General features: G+C 62.1%; 2 protein-coding genes across 5 annotated transcripts; one reads left to right on the top strand and one right to left on the bottom strand.

Moving 5' to 3' along the window:
- Positions 1 to 395: 395 nt before the first annotated feature.
- LOC101576636 (cytochrome c oxidase assembly factor 3 homolog, mitochondrial) lies at positions 396 to 1,926 on the top strand. Its single transcript, XM_004633918.2, has 2 exons — positions 396 to 657; positions 1,435 to 1,926. The coding sequence occupies exons 1-2, from the start codon at positions 444 to 446 to the stop codon at positions 1,539 to 1,541; spliced, it is 321 nt and encodes a 106-aa protein (XP_004633975.1). The 5' UTR covers positions 396 to 443; the 3' UTR covers positions 1,542 to 1,926.
- A 658-nt stretch (positions 1,927 to 2,584) lies between these two features.
- On the bottom strand, positions 2,585 to 15,175 carry Wnk4 (WNK lysine deficient protein kinase 4). 4 transcript variants are annotated; one of them, XM_023718014.1, is made up of 17 exons: positions 14,491 to 15,096; positions 13,094 to 13,266; positions 12,113 to 12,333; positions 11,690 to 11,847; positions 11,089 to 11,177; positions 10,774 to 10,990; positions 9,793 to 10,057; positions 9,521 to 9,642; positions 9,290 to 9,348; positions 9,076 to 9,193; positions 8,762 to 8,878; positions 5,628 to 5,765; positions 4,157 to 4,705; positions 3,519 to 4,078; positions 3,248 to 3,447; positions 3,024 to 3,121; positions 2,848 to 2,940 (listed from the first exon to the last, which is right to left on the bottom strand). In XM_023718014.1, the coding sequence occupies exons 1-17, from the start codon at positions 15,094 to 15,096 to the stop codon at positions 2,938 to 2,940; spliced, it is 3,693 nt and encodes a 1,230-aa protein (XP_023573782.1). In that variant the 3' UTR covers positions 2,848 to 2,937. The 4 variants fall into 4 exon arrangements, with proteins under 4 accessions (XP_023573780.1, XP_023573784.1, XP_023573782.1 ...); XM_023718015.1 differs by having other exon boundaries at positions 2,855 to 2,940; positions 3,066 to 3,121; XM_023718012.1 differs by having other exon boundaries at positions 2,585 to 3,121; positions 14,491 to 15,175.
- Positions 15,176 to 15,216: the final 41 nt, after the last annotated feature.

The following is a 15,216-nucleotide window of genomic DNA, read 5'->3' as shown; positions in this document are numbered from 1 at the left end:
AGGCGGCCCCGGCGGCCCGCGGCCTCGCGCACGGCCCGCGCGTTCCGCCGCGCCAGGTGGAGCAGCGCGTCCTCGATGGTCTCGGTGGCCACTGCCCCGAACTGGAAGCTGCCCAGGGAGGCCGAGCGGAGCCGCGCAGCTCTGTCCATATCACGCAGCCGTTGGGGGCTTCTTGGGCCCCCGCCGCGTGGCCGTCTTCGCCTCACGTCGAAGGGAAACCAACGCGCTCCGCCGCGGCGAGCTCGCCCAGCTTTTCCCGCTCCAACCGTCTCCAACCCCTTAGCCAATCAGAAGGCTCGGCCGCTCCGCGTCGTCTCCACCCGCGGCGCGAGCCGCGGTTCTGCGGCAAAGAGCTCGGAGACTACAACTCCCAAGGTGCCTCGCGGCGGCCAGGGACCACCATTCCCAGCGAGCTCCGCGCCTGAGCCCGGCCGAGCGGCGACATGGCGGCGCCGGGAGCGGGGGACCCAGTGGACGCCAAGGATGGAAAGGCTCCATTAGCTCAGCGTATCGACCCAACTCGCGAGAAACTCACTCCCGCGCAGCTGCACTTCATGCGGCAGGCGCAGCTCGCGCAGTGGCGGAAGACGCTGCCGCAGCGGCGGACGCGGAACATCGTGACCGGCCTGGGCATCGGGGCCCTGGTGCTGGGCATTTGTATCCGTCCTGTCTGTACCGCTTATGGGGCCGGGGCCGGGAACGGAAGCACGCAGAGGGTCGAGCCAAGCGTCCAGTGTTTGAGTAGAACAGGGTTAATGCCACATTCTTTGCGGTTTTCTTTTTCGAGGGTGTGCAGTCTGGGCCTAGATCAAGCCCTGTAGCCCTGGCTGATCTCGATCTCGAGATCCGCCTGCCTCAGCCTCTCGAGTGCTTAGATGCAGGCGTTCGCCACCATGCCTAACCTAAGCTTTGTTATTATTATTTTTTTATTTATTTGTGTGTGTGTGTGTGTGTGTGTGTGTGTCCAGCTCAGCCCACCAGGGGGCGGGGCTGGCTGGCATGGGGTGCTGGGGGATTGAGCCGTGGTCCCTGTGCTTTGCTAAGCTTGTTCTAAGTAGGTACTTTAGACCACTGAGCCATCTCACCAGCCCAGCTTTGTTATTCTTGACCTTATTTATTTATTTATTTTTTGGCGGAACCGGGGATTGAACTCAGGTCCTTGCGTTTGCCAGTCAATCGCTTATCCTACTGAGCCATTTCCCCGGCCCCGACCTTACTTATTTTGTGTGTGTGTGGTACTAGGGTTTGAGCTCATGCCATTGGGCTTGCCAGGCAAGCTCCTCTTTTAGTATGATGTAGTAGTAACGCAGCTGAGATCGTGGTTCCAGAAGAGCCGAGGGAGGGAAGCCAGGATCCCTGGTTTGGGAGAGTAGCAAGGGTGGTAGGGCAAGGGAATGTGCCTGTTCCCAGTGGTTTCCTGAGCCACCTCCCCAGATGGCTACACCATCTACTCCATATCCCAGGAGCGTTTCCTCGATGAGCTGGAAGACGAGGCCAAAGCTGCCCGAGCCCGCGCTCTGGAAAGAGCAGCGGTACCCTGAACCTCGGCATCGCCTGTCTTCAACCTGCCGGAGCCACGTGGAGCCCTTCCCTGGCGGAGGCTGCCCCATGCCCTGTGGAAACTGACACCTTCGCACACCATACCTGGCCCACTTACTCACTTTGGACCACGACTGGGCCCAAGAAGCAAGACACTGAATTTGGCCACTGTCAGTGTGCCAGTCATTTCCCATGCACTGTACCCAGCGACTAAGCCCTTGTTTGTTTCCTTGTTTGAGAGGTATGCGGCTTTGGCTTCCCCCAAACTTCCTGAGTTTGTGGTTTTTCCCCCTTCTCCTCCCAGGGCCCCGGTGGCAGCCCTGTGCAGTGTTGGAGCCTAAAATGGGAAAGAGTTAAGAACAATAAACTTGAGTCATCTCCCCTGGAGCCAGGCTAGTCCCTGGGTGGGTGGGTGGGTGGGGTGTTGGCGGCTGGCGGGCGCTTCATGCTGGAAAGCTCCGCGGGCAGTACCTACAGTGGTGGCGTTGCCCCAGGACCATGTAAATGTTTAACCAGAATGACTTTTTCCGTGAGATCTTTCCACCTGATTTAAGGCAGAGATTACTAGGCTGTTTGAGACTGAACCAGGTCTTTGGGGGAAGGAAGGTCACCTTCCTGTCCTCTACTCCCAAGGACATGCTCATACCCCAACCTTCACTGCTTCCCCCCCTCATGGAGTGGGTGAAGGCTGAGATGATCAGTGGCCGGCCTTCTGCCTGACTTCCCCTGGTGCCCACCCATGCAAGCGCAGTGCAGGGCCGGAGGGCCAGCGGCTCACCCAGCCGGCAGTGTCCTCACAAGCTGCTGGCAGGGAGCCGGGCAGCTTGCACCCGCGCCCTTAGTTGTGTTTGGTGTGAGACAGGGTCTCACTGTGCAGTGCAGGCTGGCCTCAGCCGCATGGTAACGCTCCTGCATGAGGCCCCCAAGTGCTGGGATGACAGGCATGCACCCCTCCCCACGCCCCTCATGGAAAGAAGTGCTCCCCTTGTGCATGTCCCGCTTCCCTCAGGACCGCCCCAGCCCTCAGGCAGGACAGGAACGATCCGTGGTGCAGTGCCTAGCCCAGCATGTTTTATTGGCCACTGTTAACTGGGGTTGCTGAGAGTGAGCCTTGTGGAAGAATCTGCTTGGGTGGGATGGCCGAGGGGTTGGCCAGAGCGAGGGTAAAAGGAAGGCAGCAGGCCACAGACCTGCTACCACTCCAGGCAGCACAGTCCCCGCACGCGTGTGTGTGTGTGTGTGTGACAGAGAGTGTGACTGACTGCACTCTCCATGACCCTGTCCCCTGCGTGCTGGGTCCTCCTTGCTGAGCTGAGCTGGTCAGAAAAGCATCCAGTTCTGAGAGCACAGGCCCCGTGGTGGGCCCTGGCAGGGGAGACGCTGGCTTCCGTTCTGAATTCACTGCAGGGGAAAGGGGCACTGAAGAAGCCTTCAGATGGGCAGAGGCAGAGCTGCCGGCCGCCCCCTCCCCCAGCTGCCCTCACCATCCTGCCAACATCCCCGGCGAACGTCACCCCCTTGCTTGCCCGCTGCTCCTGGGAGCCCGTGCTGCCGCCGCTCAGGGAGTTGCTGCGCATGATGCCTGGAGCAGGACCGAGAGGGCCGGGTGAGGGAGGCAGGGCAGGGCAGAGCCCGGGCAGAGGGAGCAGATCGTCTGGTCGGCAGGAGCATCAGGAGAGAGAACGAGGCCAGGCGGCTGTGGGCTCACCAGGGCCCAGGGGCTCGGAGCGCTGCAGGCTGTTGCGGCGGGATGCAGGGAAGCTGCCCTTGGAGAGGCGGCGCTGGCGGCTGGACAGCATGGCAGCTGGGGCCACAATGCCCGGCGGGGGCTGCTTGCCCAGCCGACTGTACAAATCCTCGATCTCCTTCTTCTGGAGCGTCTGGAGCGCCTCCACCTCAGACAGGTGCCTGAGGGTACAGGCCACATGAGGGGCTGCCACCTCCACCGAGACCACCGCCACGCCTGCCACCCCACTCACTTCTGCCGCAGGCTCTGCAGCTCGGCCCAGAAGTCCTCGTCCTCCCCGCTGCTCTCCGACTCCTCGCTGCTCAGGCACAGGCTGCTGCAGGAGTAGTTCATCCACACCGGGCTGGGGTGGCCCAGGCCGGGGGGGCTGTCCCCCGCCTGTGGCTCAGTCGCAGCGTCCGCATCCTCCTCCACAGCACTGCCTGGGCCCTCGGCTGTACAGCTCTCAACCAGAGCCACCTTGGTCTCTGGCCCACTGCCAGTGCTGGCACTGTCCTGGGCAACACTATCCTGGGCATCTGAGCTTCCAGGGCTCAGAGGAGGGCTGGGCAGCCTGGGGGGGCTGGTGAGCTTGGGGCTCCCTGGGCACAGAGGAGGATGCTCTGCTGGTTCCTTCGATGAGGTCACTTGGAAGCGCCCGACGAGCTGCGGCTTCCCCTCTGTAGGAGGGAGAGGGGTCCACTGATGCGCAGGGCTGCATGGGCAGGGGAAGGCCGAGTGGAGGGCCTCACCTTCCGAGATGGGCGCCAGTCTGGCTTCGCCGAGGAGTGGCCGCACAGGACTTGGGGAGGCCTATGTGTGGTACGGGGGTGTAAGGAGAGAAACGCTGATTTTGGCCTCCCCCTCAGTCACCCCTCCTGGGCTCCTCACCTCACTCAAGTCCTCCGCCTCGGCCTTGTGGGGCAAAAGGCTTTCCTGGCCTCCAGGAGCAAGTGGAGGCAGAGGCAGTGGGCTAGGGGGCACTGGAGGACCCTGGGCAAGGACTGTGGAGGAGGGGGACAGCAAGGACTGGGCCACGGTCATCACAGCTAGTGAGAAGGCACTGGCCAGGGAAAGGAGAGGGCCTGGGCTGGGGACAGGGAGGGCCGGTGGGGAGAGGCTCTGGGGGCTGCTGGGAGCTGTGCCCCACGGAGGTGGGGGGCATGGGGCCTGGGCCACGCTGCAGGGGGGTGGAAGTGGGAAGCCAGGCTGGGTGGAGGTGAGTGGGCACGGGGGCACAGCAATGGGGGAGATGGGGGCTGCAGGAGACAAGGGCGTCCCGGGTGGGGACTGGGAGGCTGAGAAGGCGGCCCAGCTCCACTGTCCTCCTGGGCCAGTGCTGCTCCAGAGCTCTGCTGGGGCCGAGGCAGTACGATGTTCCAGTGCCCCACGCACACCCCCCGGGGGCTCTGCAGGGGGGGTCAGGAGTGCCAGATCCTCCTGCAGGAGACAGGGCCTGGGTCACAGCACAGAACCTCAGGCTGAGGTGTCAGCCGGGGCTCCACGGTGGGCGGGCGGGCGGGCGGGCGGGCGGGGTCCCGGGGGTCTGGAAGTGCCAGCAGGGTCCCTGCAAGTGTTCTCCCTGAGCTCAGAGGGCAGCACATGCTGCTGTATGTACGTGCGCCCACCCTGGGAAGGGCGGATGGCAGGTGGAGCAGCGCCCATCTGCTGCCTGGGAGCTCTGTCCGTCCCTGCCACCTCCCGAAGTCTGAAATTGCTGCAGAGTAACAGCAGGTTTTTTGGTTGGCTCAGGCTGCCCTAAGTGCCCGTGTTGTGTGGCAGTGTGGAGCTGGGGATCGAACCACAGTCCCTCAAGCCTGACTGGGTTTGCCCAGGCAGGTGCTTAAACAACTGAGCTAACTGGCAAGCCCCCGGTTAAGTTTTCGTTTTAAGAGAGGTTTATTTTTTGTTTTGTTTGGTGGAACTGGGGATTGAACTCAGGCCCTTGTGCTTGCCAGGCAAGCATTTCTTCCACTGAGCCATCTCCTCGGCCCCGAGGTTTATTTTTTGGTTTTGGTGCCAAGGACCGAACCCAGGGCTTCCAGCTTGCTAGGCTAGCATTGTACCGCTAAGCCAAATCCCCAGCCCCTGGTTTTTTGTTTGTTTGTTTGTTTTTGGTTTTTTTTGCAGAACTCAGGCCCTTGCACTTGCCAGGGAAGCACTTATTCTACTGAGCCACTCTCCCCGGCCCGTTTTTGGTTTTTGTTTTTTTAAAGTTTACATTCACCACATCTTTCTAGAACAGGAGTCCACAGTTCTCATCACTGTCAGGGGAAAGCCAGTCTTCCAGTCCCGAGGGGGAGGAGTGGACCCAAGGGCACTGCTGGGGACAGGGCTACTTGAGGGGCCCAGTGGGCCTGACCTGGGGTCCTGGGGTGTCTTGGGCAGTCTCGGCCAGACCAGGGTCTCTCTTGAGCAGACTTTCCACCCGCTGGATGACTTCCCGGATCCGCCTCAGGAAGCCGTCGCGCTCCGAGGGCAGGATGAACTCGTTGTACACCTGCAAGGGCGGGTGGAGGCTCGGTTACCTTGCTCCACGTGCCTGGCTCTTTAAAACCCGCCACTCACTCTGCTGCTTTGTCACCGCCAGCCTCCAGTGAGTCACCACGGGGGCCAGGCCCGGCAGGGGGAGAAGGGTGGTGGGGAAGGAAAGGCATGAAGTCACAGGCCGCAGGACAGCGCGCCACCGTCACCACCAACAGCTTTCTTTCAGGGGCCTCATACCTCCTGTCAAGGTGAAGATAACTAAAATGGATAGCATTCAGGAGCCCCAAGGGCACAGGGCTGGGCCCCAGGCCACAGCCAGACCCCACACTCCATGCTGCCCCTGTGGTCCCCGACCACATCGGGTCCATGAATGGACACAGAGGGCCTCGTAGTACCGTGACAGACAGAAATAAAGCCCTAAGTGGCGAATGTCACATTGCACTCCCCAAGCACAGGGCACAAAAAACGTGGGCCCCTAGCCCTGGCTGGAACTCTAGTGGAGGGGTTGGGTCAGCACCAGCACCTCCTGTGGCCGGCCAGTGACAGTAGGGCGCTTGGGAGCCTGGCCCACAGTGACTGAGCACAGACACTGGTCAGGGTTTGCAGCTGCCGTGGGAGCAGGAGGCCTCCTCCACAACAGGAACACGATGAACCCTACTACACTACTACTGAGCTGTACGTTTAAAATGGTTACAATGGGGGCCGGGGAGCTGGCTCAGTAGGATAAGCGCTTGACTGGCAAACGCAAGGATCTGAGTTCAATCCCCGGTTCCGCAAAATAAATAAATAAATAAATAAATAAATAAATAAATAAATAATAAAATGGTTACAATGGTGAAAATGATATGTGACTTTCTAGACAGGGTCTGCTATGTAGTTGAGGCTGGCTTTGAACTCACTGTGTAGCCCAAGCTGGCCTCGAATCCATGGCGATCCTCCTGCCTCAGCCCCGAGTGCTGTGATTACAGCTGTGTGCCACCACACTGGCTTGTGTGGCAGTCTGTTGTTGCTTACCCCACACACACACACACAAAAAAAAAAACCCAAAAGCCCCTGTAGCCAGTGTGGTGACGTGCCTGTAATTTCAGCACTCCGGGAGGCTGAGGCAGGAGGCCTGCAGACTGGAGCTGGCCTGGACAACTAACACAGTGGCTTAGCCAAACTATCTCAAGCAAAAAATGGGCTGGGAGTGGAGCTCGGCGCGAAGACCCTGGGTTCCATCCCGATACAAACACAAACACTAGAAGTCTATAACTCGTCACCAATCACCCTTTCCCCAAAAGGGCTATTCCAGCGACCTCCTGGCCCAGTCATTCAGCTCTGGGGACAGGCGAGCCGGAGGGGTTGCCATGGAGAAAGTTTGGAACTGGAGCTCACTTTTTGGGGGGAGGGTCTCTTGGAGACAGACTTTTGTTCTGTTGAACTGATTGTGTAGCCCAGGCCGGCCTTAAGCTCACAGTGATCCTCCTGCCTCAGTTTCCCAAGTGCTGGGATTACAGGCATGTGCCACCATGACCGGCTTTGACCTGATTTCTCTGGAATAGGAAGAGCAGCCCTGTATGAGTGCCACACGCGGCACCTCTCACGCACCCTCGGACCTTATCAACTCAGACCATCTTTGCCCAACAACTATTAGCACCTGCAGAGCAACTGGGTCCAGAGAAGAAAGTTGCCCAAGGGCTGGGGTGCGCTGGGTGCTGGGCTCACCTAGGACGTGTGAGGTCCTGCGCTTAAGCCCAGCTCGAGAGAGAGGCAGGAAAGCGGGGGGGGAGGCAGAAACCTGCCCAGGTTCCCTGAATTCCAACCGAGCCGAACCCTGGACTGCACATGCCACACAAGCCCGGCCTTACGTCATTCTACCCTGCTGGCCACGATGAGAGAACACAGCTCAGAACGAGGACCCAGCAGAGGACTCCACCCTCTGGTCCTACTCTAGAGCCCCCAGCAGCCACCACCTCAGACCTACAGGCTGGTCAGGCGAGAAGAGATGGACCCTGGGCTCACAGGATGTCAAGTGGACATAAAGACCCGGCTCCAGAGGGACAGACCCCTCATGGCCCCCGTCTGCCTGACGTCCCCCAGACACTGCCTCCGAGCCCGTGTCCCCCGATGGCCCAGCCTCCCTCCTACCCTAGCGCAGGGACAGTCCCTGGACAGTGCTCTCCAACCTTGGGCTCCGGCTCTGCAGGTCCTGCTCCTCTCCTCTCCAGCCCAGCCTGAGGCCGTGGCCACCAAGGATGCAGCCCACGCTCCTCCTCCCCTGCTTCCTGACTCCTCTCCCTGGCCCTCCTAGTTCCTCCTCTCCTGAGCTCTGTACCCGCCCAGTGAATCCTTAGGGGTGCCCACACCTCAGCAGTCTATAGCAGCAGGTCGTAGGAGCCCTGAGAGCTAGTTTTCTCAAAACAGCCTTTCCTCTCCTGGGCCAGTAACCCACTCTCTCCTTGACCCACACCCAGCTTCCGGGGTCCACCTCCCAGCAGAGTCCCCCAGCATAAAGGTCTCGTAGAACCCATCCTCCTCTCATGACTTTACACTGCCCTCCGCTTAAGCCCATCACCATTCCTGCCCTCTACTGCCCACCCCCACATCCCCCATCTCCCAGGGACCCTTCCTGACAGTGACAGTGGCTTCCTCTAGAAGTCCTCCCAGCCTGCGTGCCGGGAGGGTGGCTCTCCCTTGGGAAGCCTCTGCCTGGGACGCACCTCTAGCTTGGTGTCCCCTTTTCCCCACGCCACCTGCCTCGCCTTGGGTAAGTCCTGCGCAGTCCCTGCCGCCCACCTGCCCCACGCCGACAGCCAGTGTCACACCCCTGGCGTGCCTGCCACCACACTCCATGGACCCAGAGTGCACAGGTCTCCATGGCTCTGGCTGACAGACACACTGCAGGACCAGCAGATATTTTCCCTGAGGGGGTAAGAGACGACCTCGAGCTGAACGGAGAGCTGCCAGTGTGTCCCGCCCCTGGCGGGGCTCAGGCTTTCAGCGCCACAGGGCACCTCACCCCCTCACCATGGCAGCGGCAATCTCTTCCGGGCTGTCCCCGTCCAGATCGAACCGGAAGGTCACCATCTTGCTGTTGTGAGTCTGCAGCTGGCATTCCACCACTCTGTCATTCTGGTCTGAGACCTTCAGATTCAAAGTCAGCGAGGGAAGGTCAGCGGCTGTGTCCTTGTCACGTGCTTGCTCTCCCCACGGGCAGACTCCACCCGAGCCCGCCCTGCGAGCAGGACTGGCTGCCCAGGGTGCTGGCTGCCGGGGTGCCGTCCGCACACCCTGACCCCCTTTCCTGCTGCTCCTTTCTCCAGCTCCCACGCCCCTCGTACATTCGTGACTCGCAGCCGGGATCGGGGTCTGCGCCGGGGAGTCCTCCCTGGGGGTCTCCGCATCCGCCCCAGCCCCTCGCCCATGTCGCTGAGGCCTGATGCCACGTCTGAGGGACAGCTATGGAGGGGAAGAGAAAAGGGTGTCTGAGGGGACCCTGGGACCCCAAAGCTCCCTGTGTCTCAGCCTGGCACCCCAGCTCACAGCAGGGCATACCTGTCCCCAGGGGAAAAGTCACTGCCAAGGCCAGAGCGTGGGACGGACACGGCAAAAGCCTGAAACAGGGGGAAGGGTTGTGAAGTCAGGGCAGCGGCACTGAGAGGCTCAAGGACACCAGATAGGGAGGATGTGGTGGGTGGTGCCTCCCAGGGACAGGGCTCTCACGGTGGGGGGCAGCAGGTTGGGGGCTTCAAAAGACCAGGGTCCCACACCATGACCCCCACTCACAGAGGGCAAATGGAGCTGGGGCTCAGTGGGGCTGGAGGGCACCTCCCCAGGGGGTGCACGGCCAGGATCTGAGGTGTCCAGGAAACCAGAGGAGCTGAGGTAGCCATCCGTCTCACAGTCCGCTGGTGGGGACCAAAGGGGTCAAAGAACAAGCAAAGGTGGGGTGGCAGGGAGAGGGACAGGGACTCTTCCCCACAGGCGGAAGGTGGCATAAGCACCTGCGTCCCCTGGTGGGACTTCAGAGGCTGCGGGCAGCAGGGTCTGGGACTCACAGGTGGTGGACGAGTAGCTGGCGTGGCGCAAGAGGAAGGATTGGTGCTGGTCTGCCTCTGGCTCCTCGGGCTCAGGGGCAAAGGCGCCTGGGGTAGCAGGAGCTATGAGGATGGCCGCAGGCACAGGTACCGGCTTGGGCGGCAGGGCCTCCAGCTCCCGAGCCCTCCGCAGCTTCTCGCGCTTCCGCTGGATGGCGGTGACCCGCTCACGCACTGCCCGGGCCACTGGCTGGTAATCGGCCTCACAGACCAAGCCCAGGGCCACCTACGGCAGGGGGTGGGTGAAGGCAGTTTGGGACCCTTGCAGAGGCTGCCAGAGTACAGCCACTGAGCTGGGGGCTGGCGCCTCCCTGACACAGCCACCAACACATCCTGTAGTGACTCCCACTCTCTAGAGGACCCTGTGCTCCCCTCTTCCCCGCCAGATCTTGGGGCCCAGCCCCAGGTTTCTGCTACCATCTTCTAGGTCCACACCCACAGCTGCCACCCACTAGCACCCACCCATCTCTTCTCACCCTCCTCATTCATTTCAGCACAAGCTCTTGGGGGGAGCAGAAGACACAGGCAAGGGTGATCTGACTTAAAGCCTTAAGGTTAGATACAGCCCTGACCAGCATGGAGGTGGACACCTGCGATCTCAGCCCTTGGGAGGCTGAGGCAGGAGGGTCACTGCAAGTTTCAGTCCAGCCCAGGCTACAGAGCGAGCTCAGGAATAGCCTGAACTATGGAGACCCTGTCTCAAACCCAAGCCCACTGTAACCAGCGACCTGAATTTAACTTTGACTCTCGGGGGAGGTCTTCCTGGCGTGGGTGGTTCTGAGCATGGAGGAAGATGAGCAAGAGTGAGGGAGGGAAGAGAGGAGAGGGGATGAACTGATGAATTACTGAACCGGCTCGCAGGCCTGCGGGGACCAGACCCTGGTGCAGTCAGGGCACGAGGCGCCCCAGGGGTGCGGCAGGGCCACTCCTGTCTCTGCTCACCATCTCCTGGGCCACTTCCTCGGCCACGTCCCGGCCCAGCTGGAACAAGAATTCGATGGCCTGGTTGTCCCTCGGGCGCCCCCCGCGCCGCACGTCCTCCATGCGTAGCCAGAGCTTGAGATCAGGCTTCTGGCCGTCGTCTTCCTCGGCCAGCTCCACGTGCACGCCACGCTCCTCGCGGAAGAAGGCGTGGGCCAGCAGGTCCTGGATGGTGAGCCTGGGGCATGGGTGAGCAGCGAGGCCGGCACAGGGTGAGGGAGGCGGGCCCCTGCCCCACGCCCCTTCCACCCTCCTCACCTTGCCCTCAGCCCCCACCTCTTATTCTTGTCCGTGCGGATGCAGCCCTCGATGATCTCCTTCACTTCCGGCATCTTCACCTTGTAGAAGCTGTTTGGCTTGGTGCCCTTTGGGGGCAGGGGCAGGGACGTGAGGCCGGGCACCTCTGTGGGCTCTGGGCAAGGCGCCCGCCACCCGGGTCAGGTGTCAGTGTGAACCTCAACAGGGACCTGCTGAATGTTGCTCACTGGTGAAGCACGGGCCACAGCCTCTGCCTGCCCACCTCTTGGGGTAACCATGAGGATCTGATGAGAGGGGGACCCGAGCGTGTCAGCACGTGGGAGCTCTTCTAATACACGAGTGGGATTGTGGCCGTGAGTGTGCACGCGCATCCAGTACCCTGCGATGTGCACTAAGACATCCTTTTGGGGGCCGGGGGAGACAGGGTTTTTTTTATGTAACCCAGACTGGCCTCTCAGCAAGCCTCCTGCCTCAGCCTCCCAAGCGTTGGAATCACAAGCATGCACTACCACACCAGGGGATCTCTTCACCTAGCCTGTCTCCAGGAAGAACACGCACCAACCCAGGGGGGCCAGGAAACCAACAGGGCAGTTGGAACCTGCTCCCGCCCCGTCCTCACCGAAGTGACCTTGCGGTAGATCTGCGCCGCATTCTGGCACTCTGAGTACGGGTACTCGGAGGTGGCCATCTCCAGCATGCACATGCCGAACGCATACACGTCCACAGCTTCATCATACTTCTCCTCGTACATCTCGGGGGCCATGAATTCCGGGGTCCCTGCAGGGTCCACAGCAGGGGGTCAGGCCGCTGTGCCTTTCTTCTGGGCCCACCCCTCCATCTGGGTACTGTGGCGGGCCTGGGGCACTGTGTCGACAGCCACTGCCCCGAGCATGCATGTGTAGGCGCTGTGGTTCCCAAGCCTCCCTACGGTCCCCTAGCTCCATGCGTCAGGAAAGCCCCAGTGGAGAGAAGGAAGGTCCCAGGCTCTTTGGACATGGGAGGGGGTGGCAGCCGAGCCAAAGGTCCTTCTACGGGGACACACCAATGACACTCTTGGCAAAGGAGGCGCGCTTGAGCGTGGCCAGGCCCAAGTCCCCGATTTTGACAGAGCCTGTGGGGCCAGTGATGAAGACGTTGTCACACTTGAGATCCCGGTGCAGGATGGGAGGCACCCGGGAGTGCAGGAAGTGAAGTCCCCGCAGGATCTGGCGGCTCCAGCGCTGAAGCACCCTGGGCTTCATCTCCCGGAAGCGCCGCAGGTACCTGGTCACGGGTGACACCAGAGTCAGGTGGGGCAAGGATCCTCTTCCCACCCCACTGCTGGCTCTGCATTCAACACCCACAACATGGCCCCAGGCTAGGCCCGTGGGAGAAACTGAGTCAGGGTTAGAGAATGGGCACCAGGGGAACAGGAAGGCATGAGCAACTGTCCCGAGTCAGGGGAGGGCCAGACAGGAAATAACACCTAGGCCTCAGAGGAAGCCAAATTCAAGGGTGAAGAGGGGACTGGACGGAGAGTTCTCATGCAGAGGGGACCCCGTGGTCATGCTAGAGGGAGGCAGAGACATGGCCAATGACAGGGCGAGGTGGAAGGAGGTGGTGGAAGTGGGGTTTGGTGGAATTAGGTGGAAAAACCAGAAGGCTGGAATTAAGTGGAAAAAACAGGAGACTGGGGCTTCAGGACTTTGAAAGTAGGCTACCAGGAGCCAGGGAAATAGCTCAGTGGCCTAAGTGCCTGTCTGGCAAGCACAAGATCCTAAGTTCCCTCCCCAGTGAGAGAGAGAGAGAGAGAGAGAGAGAGAGAGAGAGAGAGAGAGAGAGACTTGGACTTATTTTCAGAAAACTCTGAAGGGGCTTAAAGGGGGTGGAAAGGAGCAGAACAAGGACAGGAAGGAAAAGCCCAGGAGCAGGGTCGCAGACTGGTGGTGAGGTCCCAGGAAAGGAGCCCAGCAGGGGGAAGTGCTGAGGAGCCCAGGAGGGGTGCAGGAGTGGGCCCCGCCCCCACTCCACCCCCAGAGCTCACGTCTTGAGCGTGCCCGAGGTCATGAGTTCGGTGACCAGCACGATGCAAACCTGGCCCCTCAGCACAGACTTCCACGAGTCATAGAAGCGGACAATGTTGGGGTGCTGCAGCCCCTTGAGCATCTCCACCTCCTCAGAAAAGCGCTGCCGCTCGGCTCGGGATAGTTTCCGCGTCTGTGGGTGGGGGATGGGATCCGGTCAAGATGTGACCCTGGGAGGAAGCAGCCTGTAGAGCACCCCAGAGGGTGAGGACCGAAGACTACAGATGGCTTTTGGTGCTCGCTTTGCTCTCCTAATGAGTGACAGCCCCTACGCCCCTCCTTCAGGTTGCCCGGAGGGCACACCCATCCTGGGCCGTGCGGACCCCCACCCCGCTGGACACAAGCGCCTTTATGCTGCCTGGTCCAGGATTCCTCGGCTCAATAGCGCCTTTGTGGCCAGCCTGGTGGCCATGGGGCTGGCAGCAGGCAGGCAGCAGGCAGACCGCTGGCAGGGATCTGGGGCCACTGAGAGGTTGGCCCCAGAAACTGGGAACTGCCAGACTCAGAAGGCCAGGACGCAAAAAGAGGTGGAAGGAAAGGTCCAGGGCCTGGGCCGGAGGCCCCTCCTCTCGCGACCCCTTCCCCTCCCCCGCAGCGCTGGCTTGGAGCCTGGGCGCTGCACTGGCACCAGCAAGGAACGGGGGGAGGGGCTGGCTCCCTGCCAGGGTGAACGTGGGGGCACTCTCCCCGGGGTCTGCCCGCCATCTGAATCTTCCAGGGCGCCGCTGGCCAGGTCCGCCCCACCCGCATAGGAGCGGGCGCACCGGGAGGGAGGTCCTGCCAAGCAACGTACTTTGGGTCCCCGAAGGGCAGGTCCAGGGCAGAAGAGTGAGACTTGGGCCTGGCTCGTACATTCTGTCCCCTTCCCGCAGCCCTGGAGAAGCCTGGCGGTCGGCCTGCTCCAGACTACCCTAAACCCCTCCGAGTGGACAGGCCCCAAGGCGCCTGGCTCAGTCTCCTGGCCTCCAGGTCATCCAGGGGGTCCGGTTCGCTGCGAAAAACTCTCAAGAAGAGGTGGAGAGTGGGAGGGCAGCAACTGGGGGCCCAGCCCTCAAGCCCTGAGCTGGCTCCCCGCCCAATTTTTAGTATTACTTCCAGCTCTCTGGGACCTTCTGGGACACTTCGCAGCGAGAATCCACGCTTTCAGGGAAACCATCGAACACCACCTGCCTCAGCTTCCCCTGCTGAGCCAAGCCAGTGTCCCACGGACAGGTCGCCCGGCGCGCAGGGGGAGGTGTCCTGCGCATGTGGAGGGTTTGCGGCTCTCCCCATCCCCGGATCCCCCTGGGTCGTGTTCTCCCTTGCTGCTGTCCCCGTCCCCAGGTTCCCCAAGTTCCCTCCCGAGGCGCCGCCGCACCTGCAGCTCGCACCAGGCCACCTCCACCGTGGTGTCGGTGTCCAGCCCGCGGTACACGGTCTTGAAGGAGCCGCGCCCGATCTCGATGTCAAACTTGAGGTACCGGCCGTCCGGGGACGTCGCCACGGCCTGAGTCTCTGTGTCCTCCTTCTCCTCCAGCTCCCGCCGTCGTTCACGGGCCGCGGCGTCGGGGATCCGCGGTGACTCCCCGGGTCCCGGACCCCCGGGTGCTCCCGCGATCTCGGGGCGCACGGGATCCGCGGGTGGCGCCGGGGCGACTGCGGACCACGCACCTTCGGGGGACTCGTGGGAGCGGGGCTGCGGGCCGACGCCCGCGAGGTCGGGGGAGTCGCAAGGCTCGGGGCCGGGCGCTGCGGGCTGCGACCAGGCGCTCAGCAGCCCCAGGTCCACCGAGCTGCGGCGGCTGGGGCGTGAGGCGCGCGGCCGGGAGGACTCAGCCCGGCCCGAGAAGCGGCGCGCACGGCGGGCAGGGGGCCCGGGACGAGATGGCCCCGCGGGGCCCAGGGATGGCGGAGGCCGCAAGCCCAAATCGGCCTCGGTCTGGGACATAGGGATTCCGGGCTCTCCAGCCCAGGGCGCCAGCATCGGGAAAGGCCGTGCGCTGCGAGCACGAGACGGTCCGGAGAGGCGGCGGGACCGCAGCCGGCGAGTGAGCTGCGCCGGGGTGAGCTCAGGCCCCGCCACCGGCCGCCGCCGGCCCGCCCC

This window comes from Octodon degus, unplaced genomic scaffold (genome assembly GCF_000260255.1).
Source record: "Octodon degus isolate 3935 unplaced genomic scaffold, OctDeg1.0 scaffold00056, whole genome shotgun sequence".
NCBI lineage: Eukaryota > Metazoa > Chordata > Mammalia > Rodentia > Octodontidae > Octodon > Octodon degus.
This window is presented reverse-complemented; position numbering and strand designations above follow the sequence as displayed.